At 35.6% G+C, this 20,639-nt stretch overlaps 2 protein-coding genes across 6 annotated transcripts; one reads left to right on the forward strand and one right to left on the reverse strand.

Moving 5' to 3' along the window:
* Positions 1–3,110: 3,110 nt before the first annotated feature.
* NFD1 (Ribosomal protein L21) lies at positions 3,111–7,659 on the reverse strand. 4 transcript variants are annotated; one of them, XM_011025717.1, is made up of 6 exons: positions 7,117–7,659; positions 6,952–7,032; positions 6,736–6,837; positions 4,953–5,027; positions 4,737–4,859; positions 3,111–3,336 (listed from the first exon to the last, which is right to left on the reverse strand). In XM_011025717.1, exons 1-5 carry the CDS (start codon positions 7,543–7,545, stop codon positions 4,740–4,742), a joined length of 807 nt encoding a protein of 268 aa, XP_011024019.1. In that variant the 5' UTR covers positions 7,546–7,659; the 3' UTR covers positions 3,111–3,336; positions 4,737–4,739. The 4 variants fall into 4 exon arrangements, with proteins under 4 accessions (XP_011024019.1, XP_011024018.1, XP_011024020.1 ...); XM_011025716.1 differs by lacking the exon at positions 3,111–3,336 and adding an exon at positions 3,357–3,578; XM_011025718.1 differs by lacking the exon at positions 3,111–3,336 and adding an exon at positions 3,791–3,973.
* A 3,854-nt stretch (positions 7,660–11,513) lies between these two features.
* LOC105125326 (U5 small nuclear ribonucleoprotein 200 kDa helicase-like) lies at positions 11,514–19,946 on the forward strand. Of its 2 annotated transcripts, XR_842224.1 has the most exons (5): positions 11,514–11,619; positions 11,865–14,847; positions 15,936–16,325; positions 16,435–19,829; positions 19,870–19,946. XR_842224.1 is itself a non-coding variant. In XM_011025724.1 (4 exons), exons 2-4 carry the CDS (start codon positions 11,887–11,889, stop codon positions 19,636–19,638), a joined length of 6,555 nt encoding a protein of 2,184 aa, XP_011024026.1. In that variant the 5' UTR covers positions 11,514–11,619; positions 11,865–11,886; the 3' UTR covers positions 19,639–19,925. The 2 variants fall into 2 exon arrangements, 1 of the variants encoding a protein (XP_011024026.1); XM_011025724.1 differs by having other exon boundaries at positions 16,435–19,925.
* The last annotated feature ends 693 nt before the right edge of the window (positions 19,947–20,639 follow it).

Genomic DNA, 20,639 nt, shown 5'->3' on the forward strand with positions numbered 1-20,639 from the left:
TATATATATATATATATATATATATATATATATATATATATATAAAACTTATCTCCATCATTAATGCGATTATGACAAGATCACAAATGGGTGTTTGTGGAATAACTATGATTTTTGTTAGTATCTGGCTGTTGCATATATCTACTTGAAGGATTCTACACAAAAATCCTTTCAAGATTAGGACTTCCTACTTTAGAAATCCTTCTCCTATCTCAACTGATCTTAAACTGCCACTATGCAGATTACTGTAACCAATTTGACAGCATCACTATAAAATCATTTACACAACAGTCCAAATTTTATTTTATAATTCATAGTTGTGCAGTCTGCAAACCGCAATAATTTATTCTTTCTTGAGAATAATTAATGCATTATTCTCCTGAATTCTTGATCATTCACTTTCAGGTGAATTTTGCCTGTGAGAGGAACTTCAGAAACTTTGCCAAAGGATATTTGTCCTAAAGAACAGTCGAATTTGAAGATGGATGATTGCTCTGCCTGTTGTATCCATATTTTCTCATTGACAAACGATAACAAAAAAATAAAAAAATTTACCTCATCACTAAACTCGGTGAACTCGAATCTTTATATTGCTTCGTGAACCATTGGATCTAACCCATAGTTTTGATAGTTTTATTATTTTCAGATTTAATGATTTATTTTGAATTTCATGTTTATTTTCTTTGTATTTTTAGATTTTTACCTTGTTTTCTAGCTGAAGTAGAGTTTTTAAACTATTTAAGATTTTATAAACCTCCTGGAAAAACAGAATTTATTATCATTACTTTCAGAGAAAGAATAAACCAGTGAGTTTGGGTTTACATCTGCAGTCAATTTTACTTATAAAATTTATGTATTTTTTGTTTGTTATTATCTTTAGTTTTCATGAGCGTCGCTTTTCTGTGTGATTAACCTTTTATTATCCCTTTTTCAATCCCAATGCATTGTGAGCTAAATAGCTGCCATTTTTCAAGTATCAGGTAACCGAGACGAATCAGGTTGATGTTCCACATGCTAGATTTCAACGTACAGATCAATGGCTGCCGGTTTACTCCTGGTTGGAATCTTTGGATAACGACGAGGTAGTCAAGTCCAAAGATACTTCTGAATGGGAATCCAGAGATTGATATCATTTGATGCCCTGCGTTAAAAAGTAAAGATTCTGAAGAGGAGGGAAAGGAAGAAGGTAACAACTGCTCATCATCTCAGCTCTTTTTGTTTGATATTATCAGATTTCATTTTTATCATTATTTTTTTGATAAATTTTTTTAATTAATTTTATTTTAATTTTATTTTTCAACATTAAATTAAACTTTTTAATTAAATACAAATTTAAATCTTCACGAGTTATGAATTTAAAAAATTAATTAAGTTTTGAAAATTTATCGTGATTTAATTTCAAAAAAAATTATATTTTTTTAGTTTTAGTTTCATCATTTATTTAATTGAAAATTAACTCTATTATTATTTTTATATACTTTCTATACTAATTTGAAAAATAACTCATTATTTCAAGTTTTATTTGTTGTTTTTTCTTTATTAAAATTAGCTTCGTTTGTTTTTTTTTAATCTGTGCAAGCAGCCTCTTTCACAATAGCATTATAAGTCACAATAGGATCTTTCTAGTGGGGTGTTATCCATGGTACAGCAATGACAAGACTCTAGCGGGAGTTTTTTTTTTTTTGTTCCTGAGTATAATATTGAGTTTTTTTTATAATTAATTATTACCATTTTTTTTCTTTATTTACTATGAAAACCTTTTTTTAATTATATTATTAAATTAATTAAATTTACTAAATCTATTCTAGGTATCAACTTTTTCTTACTTATTTGAAAATACGTCTCTTGAACATTTTATATATATATATAGAAAATTGTGACCTGGCTACGCGTGACGCCTACTTAGCTCCCACTATTTACTGATTGTATTTTTCTAATATCGTTCGACCTTTTTATGGTAATATAGCAAAGCTATGACTTTGCTTGAACAGGGTGTGCAGCCGATTGACGATCCTGCTTCTCTAAAATTTTCGAAGAATGTGGAGGAGAAAGAGCCGGCATCAGTTCCAACTACGACCTCTTCACAGCTTTTGTTCTTGGTTAGATTCGATCTCCTATAATTGACAAGCGTGGTAGATTCTAACACATTCCCTAAATTTTAAATCATGTTCTTCAACTAAATCTTTGACAACATTGTTCCATTCAAATGAAACAGAACGACATTGGCATTACCAATCAGCCGTCCTTCAGATCGATTGGTAGTGACATACTCCATCCGCAGCCAGTAAAAAGTCGAATCTGACAGGAAAAAAAAATATACTACAAACAATCCCCATGATTGAAACACCAGTCACCGCAACTACAGAAAATTTAGTTTATAATATAGTTGAATGCAAGTGACCTCAATTTCTGCAATCGACCTCAACTGGTTTTCATCTGGATTGGTTTAAATCTCGACCAGTTTGCATCTGGATTCCAATCCATCTAAATATGTAGCAATATATAGCTTACAATAATTGGGGTGAAGGAGTGACAAAGTGGAGAAACTATTGTGACAACCAATTCTTTTAGCATGATCATTTTTAAAAGGAAAGGCAGGGAGAGACAGAATGCTTCAGAAAATTCCAGGACATTTACATAGAGTTTGCAGTTGAAAGATGACTAATTATGGTGGCAAAGAAAGCTTCAGACTGCAAATTTATTTAGAATATAGAAGGAAACAGAAAATCTATAATGGTGACATGGTTGGGCTCTCACCTATACATTGACCCCTAAGCAAGTTGCTGGCATGAACAGAAAAGGCCTCGGTACTTTGAGGGATCAGTGGGACCCTTGACCAATTAAGAAACTGGAGTACTAGAAAGCCAACTAAATATCAATAAAAGGGATGGTTCCAAAAATGAAAATCAATTAAAGGGAGAAAATGACAATAAATTTAACGACCAAAAGTGGAGAGTTTCCATCCTCATCTAGACTTGTGTCAATCAAAGAGACATGCATGCAAGAGAAAGATCCAGAAGGGACTCGCGTTGCAAGTGGCATCAATTTAAACAAAAAAGGATAAAAAAATTGAGGGATGCATGAAACTCCTTGCAAGTTCCATTAACATCTATCATAACAACAGTTATTAGTACGAAATGATGACATTGAATGCATTGTCATTGACTTTATCCCTAAGTTTTCGACTGTTGCAAGCAGCAAAGACGTGCAACACATTGCTCATGCAAAAAAAGAAAAATTACTGTTGAATTTGACTCCACGGAGGTCGCCCATCCAAGAAGTGCATTTGCGCACATGCAAGCACTCATAACTGGCAGTCCTATTACAATTCAGACCTTGAAAGAACAGAAACTGAATCTGAAAGAGCAGTACTACAAACTAGAACTAACCATAGATCTCAGAAAATTTGTGTTTTGAGTATTGTTTGTCTGGTTTAAGCATGTTCATTCTAAACAATGGACAGAAGAAAATAAGACAGTATAGAAAGGAAAGGAGCTTGGTTTCTTTGCTCTGACTTTGGAAGAAATAAATGGAGGCAAAAATGAGGCCTCCCTTCTGGACATCAAGAAAACCATTCTCTGCAAAGTGAAGGGATTGATAAGGAAAAATAGATAAAACTAAAGCCGAGCACACCTGATAAGGTTTATTGGAAGTAAAAGAAATGATGCATTTCTCTTCATGTCTACCTTTATATCATCCAAACAAATGGGAAAATAATTTTCGTTTCTTTCAACAAATTTGTTCTTTCCTTTTGTCCATACACACCCTTGACAGTTTGGACAACAATACCTTTACCACAATGACTGCAATTCACTCAAAATACAACTTTCAAAGTTCCAAAATTGTCTGAAATAGTGTGAAAGACAATCCTAGAAAGTACCAAACACTTTCAACTATATATGGCAGAACAAAACTCTATCAACCCTTCGGTACACTTTTCAATGCAGCTGCCAGCCCTTCTTTAAACTTAATTCTACAACGATCAATAGTATTACTGTTTTGAATTACACAATACACATTCACGCGCGGACACACAACCACCCTAAAACATCACCTAATTTTTCATTCACAGCTATAAACATGAAGTTGAAAAGGTGTAGGTTGGCATATCACAGTTCAAGCAAATAAAATTGCATAAAAAAAGAACAAAAGTGCATGGCAACCTTCTGAAAGCCAAAAGACTTTATCATTGTAGACCAATGTTATAGTCTTATGGCTAAACTAGAGATAAAAACAGTCACAGTATGTAATTAACAAGTTTTCCCCATCAGAATCAACTAGCAATCAAAAGAAGAAGCTCACATTAGTAGCAATTATTATACTGTGGATCATCTGAACAGAAATGCCATTTCAAACAAATCACAACGCAGGAGCAGGTTTCAGAAAATAAATCCAATAAGCTAAACTGCAACGAGTAATAAGTGATTTAATCCTTGAAAATAACTCTATTAAGAACAAGAGTGTGCTAGCAAGTCTTGGCTATGATAGTAAATGCAAATAAACTAACAAGAATTACAAAATCAAAAGTTTACCATGGGGAAAAAAAAAAAACATACTTCCAGTGTACCACCTCCTTGGCACCTATGGTAAGATAATACGATTTGCTTCCTCAAATGCCATCCAAAATGTACATTGGATGAGCCAGGATGGAGATCATGCTTGGTAAAATAGCATTGAAAGTCAACTCCAAATAACAGAGAACCATTATTGTGGACATACAATCAAAGGAAAAATACCTCTCAAGCAGCAACCGCAACCTTTTCTTGCTGCTTAACAGCTGCCAATTTTTGCTTTGGATCAACTTTTGGTTGTGGTTTCTCAATTCCTTGGATATCAGCTATTCTCAACCTAGTCAATTCCTGAAAAACAGAAAAACATGGGTGGACAAAAATGAACACCACATAATTGGAGAGAGAATGCTAGAACCATTCAGGAAAAAAATCTTTTTATACCTGGCGATGTCCTTTCGTTCGACGGTAATTCTTCCTTCTCTTTTTCTTAAAGATAATTACCTTTGCATCTAATGCCTGAGGGAAAAAGGAATAAAACATTGTGATTAAATTTCATACATGAATCAACAAATCACCGATTGTAAAAACCAAATACTTAAAACAAAAGGAAAACAAACAAAATGAGGACATATGATGTGCTGTAATTATATTGGTCAGCAAGTTCGGGACAAAAAATTTCCCAATTAAGCTATAGGACTCTCTCTCTCGCCCCTCTGATAAATGAAGGCTTTTTTCTTTGATCAAAAGGAACCAAAGCAGGAGCTAATCCCTACTACAAAGCATTAAAGAAACCATATCAGCCAAAGCTGAAACAAACAAAGCTTTAACAAAATCCCCAATTAATACAAACTGCAGAGTACCAAGCATTAGCAATAGCTTTTTGGGGAATCTGTGTATGAAGCAGTCTACATTTCCCTAAATAGACAACCAGGCAGTAACATCAGCTGGAGAAGATCATTTATTGTCACGAACCCTACCGTTACTCTCCTTCCAGAACCTATATATAACAGCACACCAAGCTAATCTCAAGAGAGAAGAAAGAAAACACTTCTTTTGAAGGATAGCTGTTGCCCATTGCAACTCGTTAACCCAATCACCTATATTCCTTACAACACCACTTAGCTGCAAATATTCCTTCAGACAACAAATGAAAAGGAGCAGCCAAGAAATAGGTGATCACTGTTTTCATCAGCAACTCCACAAAGAGAACAGGACAGATATTTCTTCCTACAGCATCTATAAATCAAGTCAGCAGACTTTGTTTTGGGGTTCCCCGAAGCCCGTGGATCGTTTCTGCCACCAAAATGACCACGGAACCTGTTCCAAATGCTTTTCTGATCCAGAAGTGGAGTTCTCGTGAAAAGAATAACACGCTGCTCTCCCTCCTTGTCTTTTCTCGCTTCCCCCCTCTTAGCACGGCCACCAGAGGAAGAAACCTAAGAGAAGAGTGTTTTCTCTTAGGTCTCTCACTTTAGTACTTAGTCTATCCTGGATAGCCATCCAAGTGATGAAACCATGCCCGGAAATGTGACCTAAACAAGATCAAACCACTGAACTTTAGTGCCTTTAACCCTGAGATACTGCCAAGCACTCCAAGATGAGAATTTACCATCTAGTGTAAGATTCCAAACTGAAAAGTCTTCACTTAAAGGATGAACAAGAATGCAAGCACTTTGAACCTCCATCATAGCTTCCAAACAAGCATTAGGCCAACACCACTCATTATTGACAATAACAGCTGCCACTTTAGAATTTAAACCTAAGCCAGACTCATGAATAAGTCTCGACCCGTAAACTTTAGTTATGGGATAAGTCATTTATCCCACCACAAACAAACATTCCTCCCATCACCAACAACTAGATCAATTAGATCCCAAGATATTCTTCTTAGCTTAAGAACCTTCCTCCATGCCCAAGTACAGTTAGTTGGGTCTTTAAGACACAAATTCATGAACCCAAGCTACCCATAAAGAACCTGATTCTCTCTGTCTTATTTGGCTATATGGGAACACAAGTTTTCAGATTTAAACTTATTTTTCAACGGGAATAACTTCTACAAGAAATATTTTTTCATAGTAATGAGCAAAGTTGTATCTTCGTGCGGACACACCACCATAGTCATCCGATGTCTTCCACTTTCACCAAGGCATTGAGATCTGTGTGTGTGTGTGTGTGTGTGTGTGTGTGTGTTTATGAAAGTGTTAATGAGAGGAGGGACACTTACATGCTCCTCAACAACTGCATGAACAGCTGCATCCGGCAATATAGGTCTACCGATGATTGTTTGAGCACTTGTTCCTAACATGAGAACCTTGTTCAAAATCAACTGCAATAGCAATGGACACAATCATGAAAGCATAGTTCATTCAGTTCGCCGAAAGCATTTAATATGAAAGAAAACAATTTGCTTTCAACTTTCAGGAAAAATGGGCAACTCTACCTTATCATTTACTTCACAAAACTTCAATCTCTCCACGTAAATACAATCTCCATTGCTCACCTTAAATTGATGGGAACCAACCTACACGCACCAAAAAAAATATAATATATCACCGCATAATCTCAAAAAAGTTCAAAATACAGTAAAACATGAAAAGAAATAAACCTGAACAACAGCGAAAACCGGCTCACGATGTTTTAAAACCCGGTCCGATGACAAGAGCGGTCCAATCACTTTATACCCAATTGCGGCAGCCTCCGCTTCTTTCTCTTCCGCTGAGTATTCTCTCTTCATATCCGACACCGTAACATCATCCACCTCCGCCTCGTTGCTATCACTGTCGTAATCTTCTTCTTCTTCACCGTCATCTTCTTCGTTTTCGCTGTCGTCGCGAGAACTTGAAGAGAAACTGCGAGCGTCGAACAAGGTGGGGTCAGTGTATAGAAATTGTTGAAGGGGTTTGGGAGAGACAATGCATTTGAGAGAAATGGGGGCTGGAAGGTGAGGTAGAGGTTTGAGAGAGGTTGTCGGTTTTGAGGAGAGGAGAGGTAGGACATGGCGGGTTACGGTTTGGAGCCACCGTCTCTGCGCCATGGATGGTGGTGATTGCGGTGGTGATGGATAGTAGTAGGGTTTTAGTGTGCAGGTGAAATGGGGGGTTTTGACACGATGCTGTGATGTTTAATATTTTAGAACGACTTGTCGTGCGGGAGAGATGTATTGATCGGAGTACAAATGCAAATTTAGTGCACGTACGTTTTTAATATATTCAACCAAGTACCTTGCCTTTAACTTCTTTTAATTTTTGTATCTTATATGCGCAATATATTTTTAACTAAATGAATATTTAGGTTTTAAACATGGGAAGAACAATTATAGGCTTGGTTGTGGTAAAAAAGTATTTGGTAATGACAAATTTTGAAAAATGCTTCTTTTATTTTTTTGTAAATAACAAAGTTTAATAAAATTTTATTTTTAAAATTGCTATGGGAATGAAAAAAGGCATGCATGCGGGCTTCCTATTCATAGGCCACTTGGCCTGTTTTTTAATATATATAGTTTTGATTTTATTAATTTAAATCTTATTTAATATATTTAAAAAACCATTTTTAAGTTTTTATTAAACTTCATTGTGTTTTATTTTTACTTATTTAAATTTTTAAAATAGCTATTATTTTTTAATTATAGTGTACGCATTTATATTTTTTAAATATTAAATTTATTTTTAGAGATAAACAATATTTATTTATATTTTCTAATATTTTTAGCCTTATAGAATATATTTTTTATTTTATTTTAAAAAACTTACGTGTATGTCAATTTTTATTACAAATTTATTTTAATAAATAAATTTATCAAATACAATCAGGTAACTTGTATAACAATATTAAATATTTTAATTTGTATTTATCTCTTAATGTTTTTAATTTTAATTTTATTTATTGTTAATGATTTAAAAAAAAAAATCATTTGCACAATGATTTTTTATTTATTTTAATTATATCAATGCATGAGTTTTTTAATTAATTTATATTTTTTTACGTAAAACATTATGTAGAAAAATCCTACATGTTCAATTTGTTTATCATATATTAATATTTTCAACTTGATCTTTATTTTATATATGTTTTTATTTTTTTTTATTTTTTACAAAAATTCTATTGTTTATAATTTTATTTTTTTGATCCAAGTTTATAGTTTGTTTATTTTTTATTTTAAATCTTTTTTTTAATGTTTTTATTCATTTTAATTTAATTCTTGAATTGAAAATTTATTAATACCTTTTAATTTATTTTAATTTTAATTTTAATTTTTTTTCTAATTAAACTTTTTAGCATTTCATTTCCTATGAATTGAGATTTATAATTTTTATTTATATATAATGTTTTTATCTTATAATATGAGTTATTGGTTTGATAACGGGAGTTGATATTATTTTTGTTTTTCTTTTTTTTACAACTTTTTTCAGGGCAATTTTTTTTTTTTTGTGTTGCTTCAGTATTTTTACCATATTATGAAATTAATCAAAATTTAACCAGTTATCAGATTTCTCTCATTTTTTTTAAATAATCATTTCTTGAATTTTTTATTAAAAAAATAGTGTGGGCTGCCGCACTAAAAGGTGAGGGAAACTATTGTTCACTCAGTCTCCCTACATTCCGAATGATAATAGTAATTTATAATGTTTTATTTGTTTTTGGTTATGATTTGTTTTTGAAGTCTATTTTTTATTGATTTTATTTTTTAATATTTAAGTGATTGAAAAATTAATTTTATAATTTTTTTTACTTTTTTTTTTCACTTTCCATGAGTTTAGTGTGGTTTGCAAGTTTGTAAAGTGTTTTTTTTTTTAATTGGACTTGAATTTTTTTTTATTATATAGTAAAAAATTTAGTTTAAGAAAAAAATTATATTATTAAAATTTACAAAGTTCATAAAAATGTTCATATGTCTGGTTAGATAACTTGGTTTATAAATTCGATGAGTTTAATTTTTTTTCTTTTTAGTTATTTGTTTTTCAATGTCGTTTTCAATTATTTTTAAAAATATTTTTTATTTAAAAATATATTTAAATAATTTTTTTTTATTTTTAAAATAAATACATCATTAAAAAAATGAAAAATAAATAAAAAATAAAAATATTTTTTTTAAAATTAAACACTGAAATAATCGAAATCCTAATAAAATAAAAAAAATACATTCATATTTCTTTCCAGTCCCTCCTGCCCTGGAGATTTTCTGGTTCCATGCTCTTCTTTTCATCACCGTGTTCTGTCTGTTGACAATGTGCTGCATGTTAAACAGTAGTAGCATTGCCGTCAACGAAAAAGAAAAAGAAAAATAAAATAACACCGATCAAAGCTTTCTAGCTCTTGAAAAAAAATCATGCTTTACATTTAGTTTTTTTTTATTTTTTACTGGGGGTGCCGTGTTTGAAAGATAATTTTGACCGGAGGAAAAAAAAAACGTTTGTAAGAAAATTATGTAGATTTATATTTATTATATATGAGGAGAAAAATATAATTTCATATAAATCGATTTCTCTCATTAACCATAGAAGCCCGTAATTTCTCAAAACGGACTGAATATAAGAGGAGTCCACTTGAACTTGTTATGGATTCTTCACAACCATAGTAAACTCTCGCTTCTCAGATAAATCAACGCCATCTCCACCCACAGCTTTTCGCTCAAGATTCCATATCAAATTAGCCGCGAAATACTCCAAAATTAGCGTAGGATGCCATAGCCTGGGCACGTCCTCCTTTCCATGATAAATATATATTAAAAAATAATATAAATTATATTTTAAAATTTTACTTAATAATTTAAATTTTATATTAAGATAATTTTTTATCATAATATCAAAGCTTTATAATTATATAATCATAAATTTGAATTTCATTATCAAATTTAAAAAACTTTTACTTAAAAAATATTTTTAAAAAATATAAATTATATATTAAAAACTCACATAAAAACTTAATTTTTTAAATTAAAATGATTTTTTATAATAACATTATCTTAGTATCTCTTCTTTCTTTTATGTCATATGATTTCCCTTCATAAATATTTAAAAATTAAAGGGTGTTAAAAAGTGTAGCAGCAGTTAAAATATATTAATTTTTTTTTATATTTTAAAAATTATTTTTGATATTAGTACATTAAAATAATATAAAAATATAAAAAAAATATTAATTTAAAATAAAAAATAAATTATTTTTTTTAATAATTTTGATACGGGATCCCGCCATATATCAGCTGCCATGAAAATTATACAACCTTTTTTGGGCACCAAATATTCATTCAACATTGTATCTTCTGTTGCTGCATGTGGCTAGTCAAAATGTGAAGGTGGGCGCCTCTTTAACCCTTCTAAAACCATTGCTTTTAGACATTGCATCTCTTGCAAATCATCCTCTTTTACGCTTTGATCACCATCTCTGACAGCTCCTTTGATCTACATGAATAGCTTCTCTTGAATTTCTTGGTACTTCACCAAAGTTCCCAGGGGTGGCAAATTTGGACAAATAAATACATGTATTTAAAATCGTAACGAGTACACATGAGTCATATTTAGATATTTTATATCTATACTGTACTTATTATCTATAGAATAAAATATTTAGATATTTATAAATTATCTATTGAGTTTCAAGTATTTATATAAGTATTTATTATTTGATTATTATTTATTATTCAATAGAAAATAAAATCGTTAATATATCTATATATACATGAATTAAAAAAATCTAAATATTCTATAAATATATCTGTAAAATATAAATATATATTTTGAGTTAGGTTTAAATAAATTTTAATTCAATTTTGAGAATATTCATATTTTACTTATTATTTATTAAATAAAATAATTTTTTTTAAAAATACCTTCTTATTCAAATAAAGTCACATTAATATTCATGGGCTTCTCTGAACCTCTGCGCAAGTAATGGGCATGTTTAAAAATAAAATCGGAGAAATTGCAAAAGGCCGAAGAGCCCACACGGACATAGCCCATGGGGATCAGAAGAACGGTGCCGTTCCGTGGTCTTTGCATTTTGCAGTTTTAATAGAAATAAACAGCCTCCCTCCTTCTCAAAACACGGTGTAGCACTACTGAACTAGCAGCTGCAGCGACTCCAGGAAAATCAGAAGAGCCGAGCCGCTTCTGTAAGCATTTCTATCCCCTTTTCAGTTTGACTTTCGATTTCTAACCAGTTATACCTAATCAGGGTTTCGTTGGACCCAGGCTTAATCTCTCTTACTGCGTAACGCTACCCATCCATCGTAGTTAGGGTTAGGGTTTAGTAAGCGAGACTATACAAGGTGTCTGCTTTGTTAGGGTCTATCATCGCTACTTTTTGAATCGAGTTCTGGTTTCTTATTGCTGTTCCGTTTGATTTTGTTGAAATTAGGGTTTGATTTGGAGATTCAGTAATGGCGCATCTGGGTGGTGGTGCTGAGGCACACGCTCGATTCAAGCAATATGAGTATAGAGCCAATTCTAGTCTGGTACTTACTACTGATTCTCGCCCACGTGATACTCATGAGCCTACTGGTGAACCTGAGACTCTCTGGGGCAGGATTGACCCTAGAAGTTTTGGTGACCGTGCTTATAGAGGGAGACCTCCTGAGTTAGATGAGAAGATTAACAAGGCTAAGAGGAAGAAGAAGGAGCGGGATGCTGTTTCTGAAGCTGGTCCTACTCGTCAGGCTAAGAGACGGCGCCTTAGAGAGGAGAGTGTTCTCACTTCTACTGAGGAGGGAGTTTACCAGCCCAAGACCAAGGAAACTAGAGCTGCCTATGAGGCTATGCTTAGTGTAATTCAGCAGCAATTGGGTGGTCAGCCTCTAAATATTGTCAGTGCTGCTGCTGATGAGATTTTGGCTGTTCTCAAGAATGAGTCTGTTAGGACCCAGGACAAGAGGAAGGATATTGAGAAGTTATTGAATCCTATTCCCAACAACATGTTTGATCAGCTTGTTTCGATTGGTAGGCTCATTACTGACTACCAAGATGTAGGTGATGGTGCTGGGGGCTCTGTTGCTAATGGTGATGATGCCCTTGATGATGGTGTGGGTGTTGCTGTTGAGTTTGATGAAGATAATGAAGATGAGGAAGAGGATAGTGATCTGGATATGGTGCCAGAGGAGGAGGAAGAGGAAGATGATGTGGTGGAACCAGGTGGTTCTGGGGCTATGCAAATGGGTGGCGGGATTGATGATGATGAAATGGGGGAGGCAAATGAGGGAATGAACCTTAATGTTCAGGATATTGATGCTTATTGGCTCCAAAGGAAGATTTCGCAAGCTTATGAACAGCAGATTGACCCACAACAGTGCCAGAAGCTAGCTGAAGAAGTGCTTAAGATACTTGCTGAGGGAGATGACCGGGAAGTCGAAACAAAGTTGCTGGTCCATCTCCAGTTCGATAAGTTCAGCCTCATTAAGTTTCTTTTGCGGAATAGGCTGAAGATTGTCTGGTGTACACGCTTAGCTAGGGCCAAGGACCAGGAGGAGAGGAAGCAGATTGAGGAGGAAATGATGGGTTTGGGTCCTGATTTGGCAGGAATCTTGGAGCAACTGCATGCCACAAGGGCAACTGCTAAGGAGAGGCAAAAGAACTTAGAGAAGAGTATAAGAGAAGAGGCTCGCCGGCTGAAGGATGAGACTGGTGGAGATGGGGATAGGGATAGGAGGGGACTTGTTGATAGAGATGCGGAAAGTGGTTGGGTGAAAGGCCAGCCCCAGATGCTTGACTTGGACAGCATTGCTTTTGAACAGGGTGGCCTTTTGATGGCAAATAAAAAGTGTGATCTTCCTGTTGGTTCATTTAAACATCAGAAAAAGGGTTATGAAGAAGTTCATGTACCAGCGTTGAAGCAAAAGCCGATACCTCCTGATGAAAAGTTTGTCAAGATATCAGAAATGCCAGACTGGGCTCAACCAGCTTTTAAGGGGATGCAACAGTTGAACAGGGTGCAGAGTAAAGTCTATGAGACTGCCCTTTTCAAGGCAGATAATGTACTCCTGTGTGCCCCTACTGGAGCAGGAAAAACCAATGTCGCAGTCCTCACTATACTTCAGCAAATTGCTTTGAATAGGAATCCAGATGGTTCATTCAACAATAGCAATTATAAGATAGTCTATGTGGCTCCGATGAAAGCCCTTGTGGCTGAAGTTGTGGGTAATCTGTCCAATCGTCTTCAGGATTATGGTGTCCAGGTGAAGGAACTAAGTGGAGACCAATCACTGACCCGCCAACAAATAGAGGAAACTCAAATAATTGTGACAACCCCTGAAAAGTGGGACATTATCACCAGAAAGTCTGGTGATCGCACCTATACTCAGCTGGTGAAACTACTGATTATTGATGAAATTCATCTTCTTCATGATAACAGAGGACCTGTGCTTGAGAGTATTGTTGCCAGAACTGTTAGGCAAATTGAAACCACCAAGGAACATATCCGATTGGTGGGGTTGTCAGCTACACTTCCTAATTTTGAGGATGTGGCATTGTTTCTAAGGGTTGATCTGGATAAGGGGCTCTTCCATTTTGATAATAGCTATCGGCCAGTTCCTCTATCTCAACAGTATATTGGAATCAATATAAAGAAGCCACTGCAGAGGTTTCAGTTGATGAATGATATCTGTTATGAGAAGGTAATGGATGTAGCTGGAAAGCATCAAGTTCTTATTTTTGTCCACTCAAGGAAGGAGACAGCCAAAACAGCTCGGGCAATAAGGGATACTGCACTTGCTAATGATACTCTAAGCAGATTCTTGAGGGAGGACAGTGCAAGTCGTGAGATTCTCCAAACTCACACAGAATTGGTGAAAAGCAATGATCTCAAAGATCTTCTACCCTATGGTTTTGCTGTTCATCATGCTGGGATGACAAGAGGCGATCGCCAACTTGTTGAGGACCTCTTTGCAGATGGGCACGTGCAAGTATTGGTTTCTACTGCAACTCTAGCTTGGGGTGTTAACTTGCCTGCCCACCCTGTGATTATCAAAGGGACTCAGATTTACAATCCAGAAAAAGGAGCATGGACTGAACTAAGTCCGCTAGATGTTATGCAGATGTTGGGTCGTGCAGGAAGGCCTCAGTATGATTCTTATGGGGAAGGGATTATCATAACTGGCCATAGCGAGCTGCAGTACTATCTCTCTTTAATGAATCAACAACTTCCCATTGAAAGTCAGTTCATATCCAAGCTGGCTGATCAGTTGAATGCAGAAATTGTTCTAGGAACGGTTCAGAATGCTAGGGAAGCTTGCCATTGGCTTGGCTATACATACTTGTACATACGAATGTTGCGAAACCCTACACTCTACGGCCTAGCACCAGATGTTCTTACAAGAGATATTACATTGGAGGAGAGGAGAGCTGATCTGGTAAGTATCGAGCTCTTTCATCTAGTTTTTGTAATAAATGGGCTTCTTTATTTGCCATTTCTTGTTGACATGAGTTCCATATGTTGGTAACATTTGTTTATTTGGCCTTTTTGTGCCTTTTGTCAATGGGTAGTGGAGAGCAAATTTGATATGCTTGTCTCATTTTCTTCAATTGTTCTTTAGTTTCTTGAACCACTGTTGTTGTCTATGTTAACGTGCTAGTACTCCCTGTTTTTGATAGATTTGGCTTTTGGTTTATGGGCTTTCATCTTTTGTCATTAGGTCACAAGGGTCCATGCATGTGAATTCTGTTCTTTATCACATGTATTTCGTATGTTCAAAGTGTTCCCATTATGTCTTCATCATCATTGGTTTCTGCTCCCAAAACATGTCTGATGGATGCTGAATATCATTCATTTTTGTGTGATGCAACCTTAGGTGCTTGGATTGATCGACTGCATTAGCCTAATACATTAATAGTTAAGTGGGGATGGGTTATCATATATAATTAGTAACTCAACTTTGTCTGAACATGTGAAGATGTCTTATGGAGAATATGCATTTCTATAACATAAAAACTACTGACATCATGTCCTATCAGAAACAATATCAAGTCATGGTATATTGGTCCAGAAATTAGCGCATCCAACATTATTTCATAAGCTTGCTTATAAAATGACCGGAAGAGGATAGTGTTTCCCATCAGAAACTGTGCGCACGTGCCAAAGATGATGTGAAAACCTACCAACAATTAAGCCTCTAATTATAACTCCAGTGGCCCCATGAAAGAGTTATGGTTTCAATTATGTCCTTGTTTTGAATAAACTATAGTGTGATTGTCTTTCTCTGTTCCCACTTTCCGTGTTCAAATTGCATCTGTCTAGTCTTCCAATAAAATTGTCATGCAATTCTTTCCACCTCTTATTGTTGTCTTCGTAGTGAATTTTCATTGCATGTATTGGCATATGTCTACACTGTTTCTTAATATAAACTGTCCTGTTACCTTGTTTGATCTGCTAAAAGTGATGTTCGAAATCATTTTTCAAAAAGTCTAATTGTATTTTAATGGACGTTTGTTTTCTTTGCAGATACATTCTGCTGCTGCTATCCTGGACAAAAATAATTTGGTCAAATATGACAGGAAGAGTGGATATTTTCAGGGGACTGACTTGGGTCGTATTGCTAGCTACTACTATATTACTCATGGAACAATATCCACATATAATGAGCATTTGAAGCCAACAATGGGAGATATTGAGTTGTGTCGACTGTTCTCACTTAGTGAAGAATTTAAATATGTTACAGTTAGACAAGATGAGAAGATGGAATTGGCAAAGCTTTTGGACCGTGTTCCAATTCCAATCAAGGAAAGCCTGGAGGAGCCTAGTGCCAAAATTAATGTTTTGCTGCAAGCATATATTTCTCAGCTAAAGCTTGAAGGGCTTTCATTGACATCTGACATGGTGTTCATAACTCAGGTCTGTGTTCATCTAATTGGCGTTTCAGTTTCTTTCTTCTTCTTCCTTTTTTATTACCGTTAGATTTTGGATTTGCACCCAATTTTTATTCAATTCTTTTTTCCTGTAGAGTGCTGGCCGTCTTATGCGAGCTCTCTTTGAGATTGTCTTGAAAAGAGGATGGGCCCAGTTAGCTGAGAAGGCTTTGAACTTGTGTAAAATGGTTAATAAGAGAATGTGGAGTGTCCAGACTCCTCTTCGCCAATTCCATGGGATCCCAAATGAAATTCTGATGAAGTTGGAGAAGAAGGATTTGTCCTGGGAAAGGTATTATGACCTTAAACCACAGGAGATTGGTGAACTCATCCGATTTCCCAAGATGGGCAGAACACTGTACAAGTTCATCCACCAATTCCCAAAGCTAAACCTTGCAGCCCATGTTCAACCCATCACTCGCACCGTGTTGAGGGTTGAACTTACAATAACAGCAGACTTTCAATGGGAGGACAATGTACATGGTTATGTGGAGCCTTTTTGGGTTATTGTGGAGGATAATGATGGTGACTATATTCTTCATCATGAGTACTTTATGTTGAAAAAGCAGTATGTTGATGAGCACCAGGTTGTGGACCTCACACTGAATTTCACAGTTCCTATATATGAGCCGTTGCCACCTCAGTATTTCATTCGTGTTGTGTCAGATAAATGGCTTGGTTCACAAACAGTTTTGCCTGTATCTTTCAGGCATCTTATCTTGCCAGAAAAGTATCCACCTCCAACAGAGTTGTTGGACTTGCAGCCGCTGCCTGTGACTGCATTGAGAAATCCATCATATGAAGCTCTTTATCAAAATTTTAAGCATTTTAATCCAGTGCAAACTCAGGTCTTTACTGTTCTGTATAATACTGATGACAATGTCTTGGTTGCTGCGCCAACAGGGAGTGGCAAGACTATCTGTGCAGAGTTTGCCATACTGAGGAATCACCAAAAGGGACCTGAGAGTGTCATGCGTGCAGTGTATATTGCACCTCTTGAAGCAATTGCCAAGGAACGCTATCGTGATTGGGAGAGAAAGTTTGGTAGAGGTCTTGGCATGCGGGTTGTTGAATTGACTGGGGAAACAGCCACAGACTTGAAGCTGCTTGAAAAGGGTCAAATAATCATAAGCACTCCAGAGAAATGGGATGCTTTGTCTCGACGCTGGAAGCAGCGGAAGTATGTGCAGCAAGTCAGTCTCTTTATCATTGATGAGCTTCACTTGATTGGGGGTCAAGGTGGTCCTGTCTTAGAGGTGATTGTCTCTAGGATGCGGTACATTGCTAGTCAGATAGAGAACAAGATACGGATTGTGGCTTTGTCTTCCTCTCTCGCAAATGCCAAGGATCTTGGGGAATGGATAGGAGCTACATCTCATGGCCTTTTCAATTTTCCTCCAGGTGTGCGTCCTGTGCCCCTGGAAATACACATTCAAGGTGTTGATATTGCCAATTTTGAGGCAAGGATGCAAGCCATGACGAAACCGACATATACTTCTATTATCCAGCATGCAAAGAATGGAAAGCCTGCTATTGTGTTTGTCCCCACAAGAAAGCATGTGCGACTTGCTGCTGTAGATCTGATGACATACTCAAGTATGGATGGTGGAGAGAAGCCACCTTTTCTGTTAAGGTCTATTGAGGAATTGGAGCCGTTCGTTGGAAAGATTCAGGAAGAAATGTTGAGAGCCACTTTGCACCATGGCGTCGGCTACTTGCATGAGGGCTTGAGCAGTTTGGATCAAGAAGTTGTGTCTCAACTGTTTGAAGCTGGGTGGATTCAGGTTTGTGTTATGAGTAGCTCAATGTGCTGGGGAGTGCCTTTGTCAGCACATTTGGTGGTTGTGATGGGTACTCAATACTATGATGGGCAAGAAAATGCTCACACAGATTATCCTGTTACAGATCTTCTGCAGATGATGGGTCATGCTAGCCGACCTCTTCTGGATAATTCTGGAAAGTGTGTCATCTTTTGCCACGCACCTCGTAAAGAATATTACAAGAAATTCTTATATGAAGCATTTCCTGTGGAAAGTCATTTGCACCATTTCTTACATGATAATTTTAATGCTGAAGTTGTTGCTGGAGTTATTGAGAACAAGCAGGATGCTGTTGATTATCTCACATGGACTTTCATGTATAGGAGGCTCACTCAGAATCCAAACTACTACAATCTCCAGGGAGTTAGTCACAGGCATCTTTCTGATCACCTTTCAGAGCTTGTTGAGAACACATTGACTGACCTAGAGAGGAGTAAATGTGTTGCTATTGAAGAGGACATGGACCTTTCTCCTCTGAATCTTGGCATGATAGCGTCTTACTATTACATCAGTTATACTACTATTGAACGTTTTAGCTCCTCTTTGACTCCCAAAACAAAGATGAAGGGTCTTCTGGAAATCCTCTCTTCAGCCTCAGAGTATGCACAATTGCCAACACGACCTGGGGAGGAGGAGGTGCTTCGAAGATTAATCAATCACCAGAGATTTTCATTTGAAAATCCTAGATATGCTGATCCACATGTGAAGGCTAATGTGTTGCTACAAGCCCATTTCTCCAGGCAATCCGTGGGTGGGAATCTAGCATTGGACCAGCGAGAGGTGCTCCTTTCTGGCAGTAGATTGCTTCAAGCAATGGTTGATGTCATTTCGAGCAATGGTTGGTTGAGCCTTGCTCTCCTTGCAATGGAAGTTAGCCAAATGGTGACTCAAGGGATGTGGGAGCGTGATTCCATGCTTCTACAGCTTCCACACTTCACTAAGGACATGGCTAAGAAGTGTCAGGAGAACCCTGGAAAGAGTATTGAGACGGTGTTTGATCTGGTGGAGATGGAAGATGATGAGAGGCGGGAGCTTTTGCAGATGTCAGATTCACAGTTGCTAGATATTGTCAGGTTTTGCAATCGATTCCCCAACATTGATATGTCTTACGAGGTGATGGACGGTGATAATGTGAGGGCAGGAGAAGACATCACTTTGCTGGTCACTCTTGAAAGGGATCTAGAGGGGAGGACAGAGGTGGGACCTGTTGATTCACCCAGGTATCCTAAAGCCAAAGAAGAAGGGTGGTGGCTTGTTGTCGGTGATACCCAGAGCAACCAGCTGCTTGCCATCAAAAGGGGTTCCCTTCAGAGGAAGTCAAAGGTGAAGCTGGAGTTTGCTGCTCCTGCAGATACCGGAAGGAAGTCGTATACTCTCTATTTCATGTGTGACTCGTATCTTGGTTGTGACCAGGAATACAACTTCTCTGTTGATGTTGGTGAAGCAGCAGGCCCGGATGAAGACAGTGGAAGAGAGTAAACTGCAGCTTGAGAAATCTCCGTTCTAACTCATTTTGTGACTCGTCCAGTAGCAATGTTGGATTTTTGAAGAATAGCTGGTTATATTTTTCTATTTTTATCTATCATGGTGTATTTGCTTCTGTTTTAGGATAGTTCATGCTGTGAAAATGACCGCTTTGGACATGTTATGGCAATGCGTTGAAGATTTAGATTCAGAATTTCAGATGCTATATCGTGATGAAGATTTTAGGATGGTGCCTTGCTTCATTGCAGACTTTGGCAGGGTGGTACCCAGCTGAATTTTCTATCGTGGGCTTGCTTTTCCTATGACCTTTCACTAAATCTGTCTTCAACGTACTTGATTATCACCACCGCTTCTCGGTGGCGTTGTTTTTTTTTCTCCTTCATTCTGCGTCTTACCTGGCATATGGGATCCAAGATGAAAAATGCCAAGAAATTTGTTTTTCTTCTGTCTCTGATATTTCAAATTCAGTATTTCTTTTATTTCTATCTCTGGGATTTTATGATATAATTTATATAATTTTTTATTATTTTTTAAATAATTTTTTTAAATTTAAAATTTATAAAAGTTTATATTATCTTCTATTTGATTTTATTAAAATAAAATAGAGATCAACAAGACTTTGATGTTATGTTAAAAAATTATTTTAAATAAAAAAAAATTAAATTTGAAATTTATATATATTAATAATAATTTATACTTAATTTTTATTGAATAAAATAGAAACAATAAAATTTAAACTCATAAATATTTAAAATGGCACAAAATAGAAACAAGATTTTTTCTTCTGTCTCTGATATTTCAAATTCAGTATTTCTTTTATTTCTATCTTTGGGATTTTATAATATAATTTATATAAATTTTTATTATTTTTTAAATTTAAAATTTATAAAAGTTTATATTATCTTCTATTTGATTTTATTAAAATAAAATAAAGATTGACAAGACTTTGATGTCATGTTAAAAACTATTTTAAATAAAAAAAATTTAGATTTGAA

Source organism: Populus euphratica, unplaced genomic scaffold (genome assembly GCF_000495115.2).
Source record: "Populus euphratica unplaced genomic scaffold, PopEup_1.0 scaffold22.1, whole genome shotgun sequence".
Lineage (NCBI taxonomy): Eukaryota > Viridiplantae > Streptophyta > Magnoliopsida > Malpighiales > Salicaceae > Populus > Populus euphratica.

Excerpts from the sequence above, each read along its gene's own strand:
- NFD1 (XM_011025717.1), bottom strand. The coding sequence starts at position 7,545 with ATGGCGCAGAGACGGTGGCTCCAAACCGTAACCCGCCATGTCCTACCT. Across the intron at positions 7,033-7,116 it reads CGGTTTTCGCTGTTGTTCAG|GTTGGTTCCCATCAATTTAA; the intron begins GTTTATTTCTTT and ends TGGTGCGTGTAG. Across the intron at positions 4,860-4,952 it reads GAACGAAAGGACATCGCCAG|GAATTGACTAGGTTGAGAAT; the intron begins GTATAAAAAGAT and ends TCTGTTTTTCAG.
- LOC105125326 (XM_011025724.1), top strand. The coding sequence starts at position 11,887 with ATGGCGCATCTGGGTGGTGGTGCTGAGGCACACGCTCGATTCAAGCAA. Across the intron at positions 14,848-15,935 it reads AGGAGAGGAGAGCTGATCTG|ATACATTCTGCTGCTGCTAT; the intron begins GTAAGTATCGAG and ends TTTTCTTTGCAG. Across the intron at positions 16,326-16,434 it reads ACATGGTGTTCATAACTCAG|AGTGCTGGCCGTCTTATGCG; the intron begins GTCTGTGTTCAT and ends TTTTTCCTGTAG.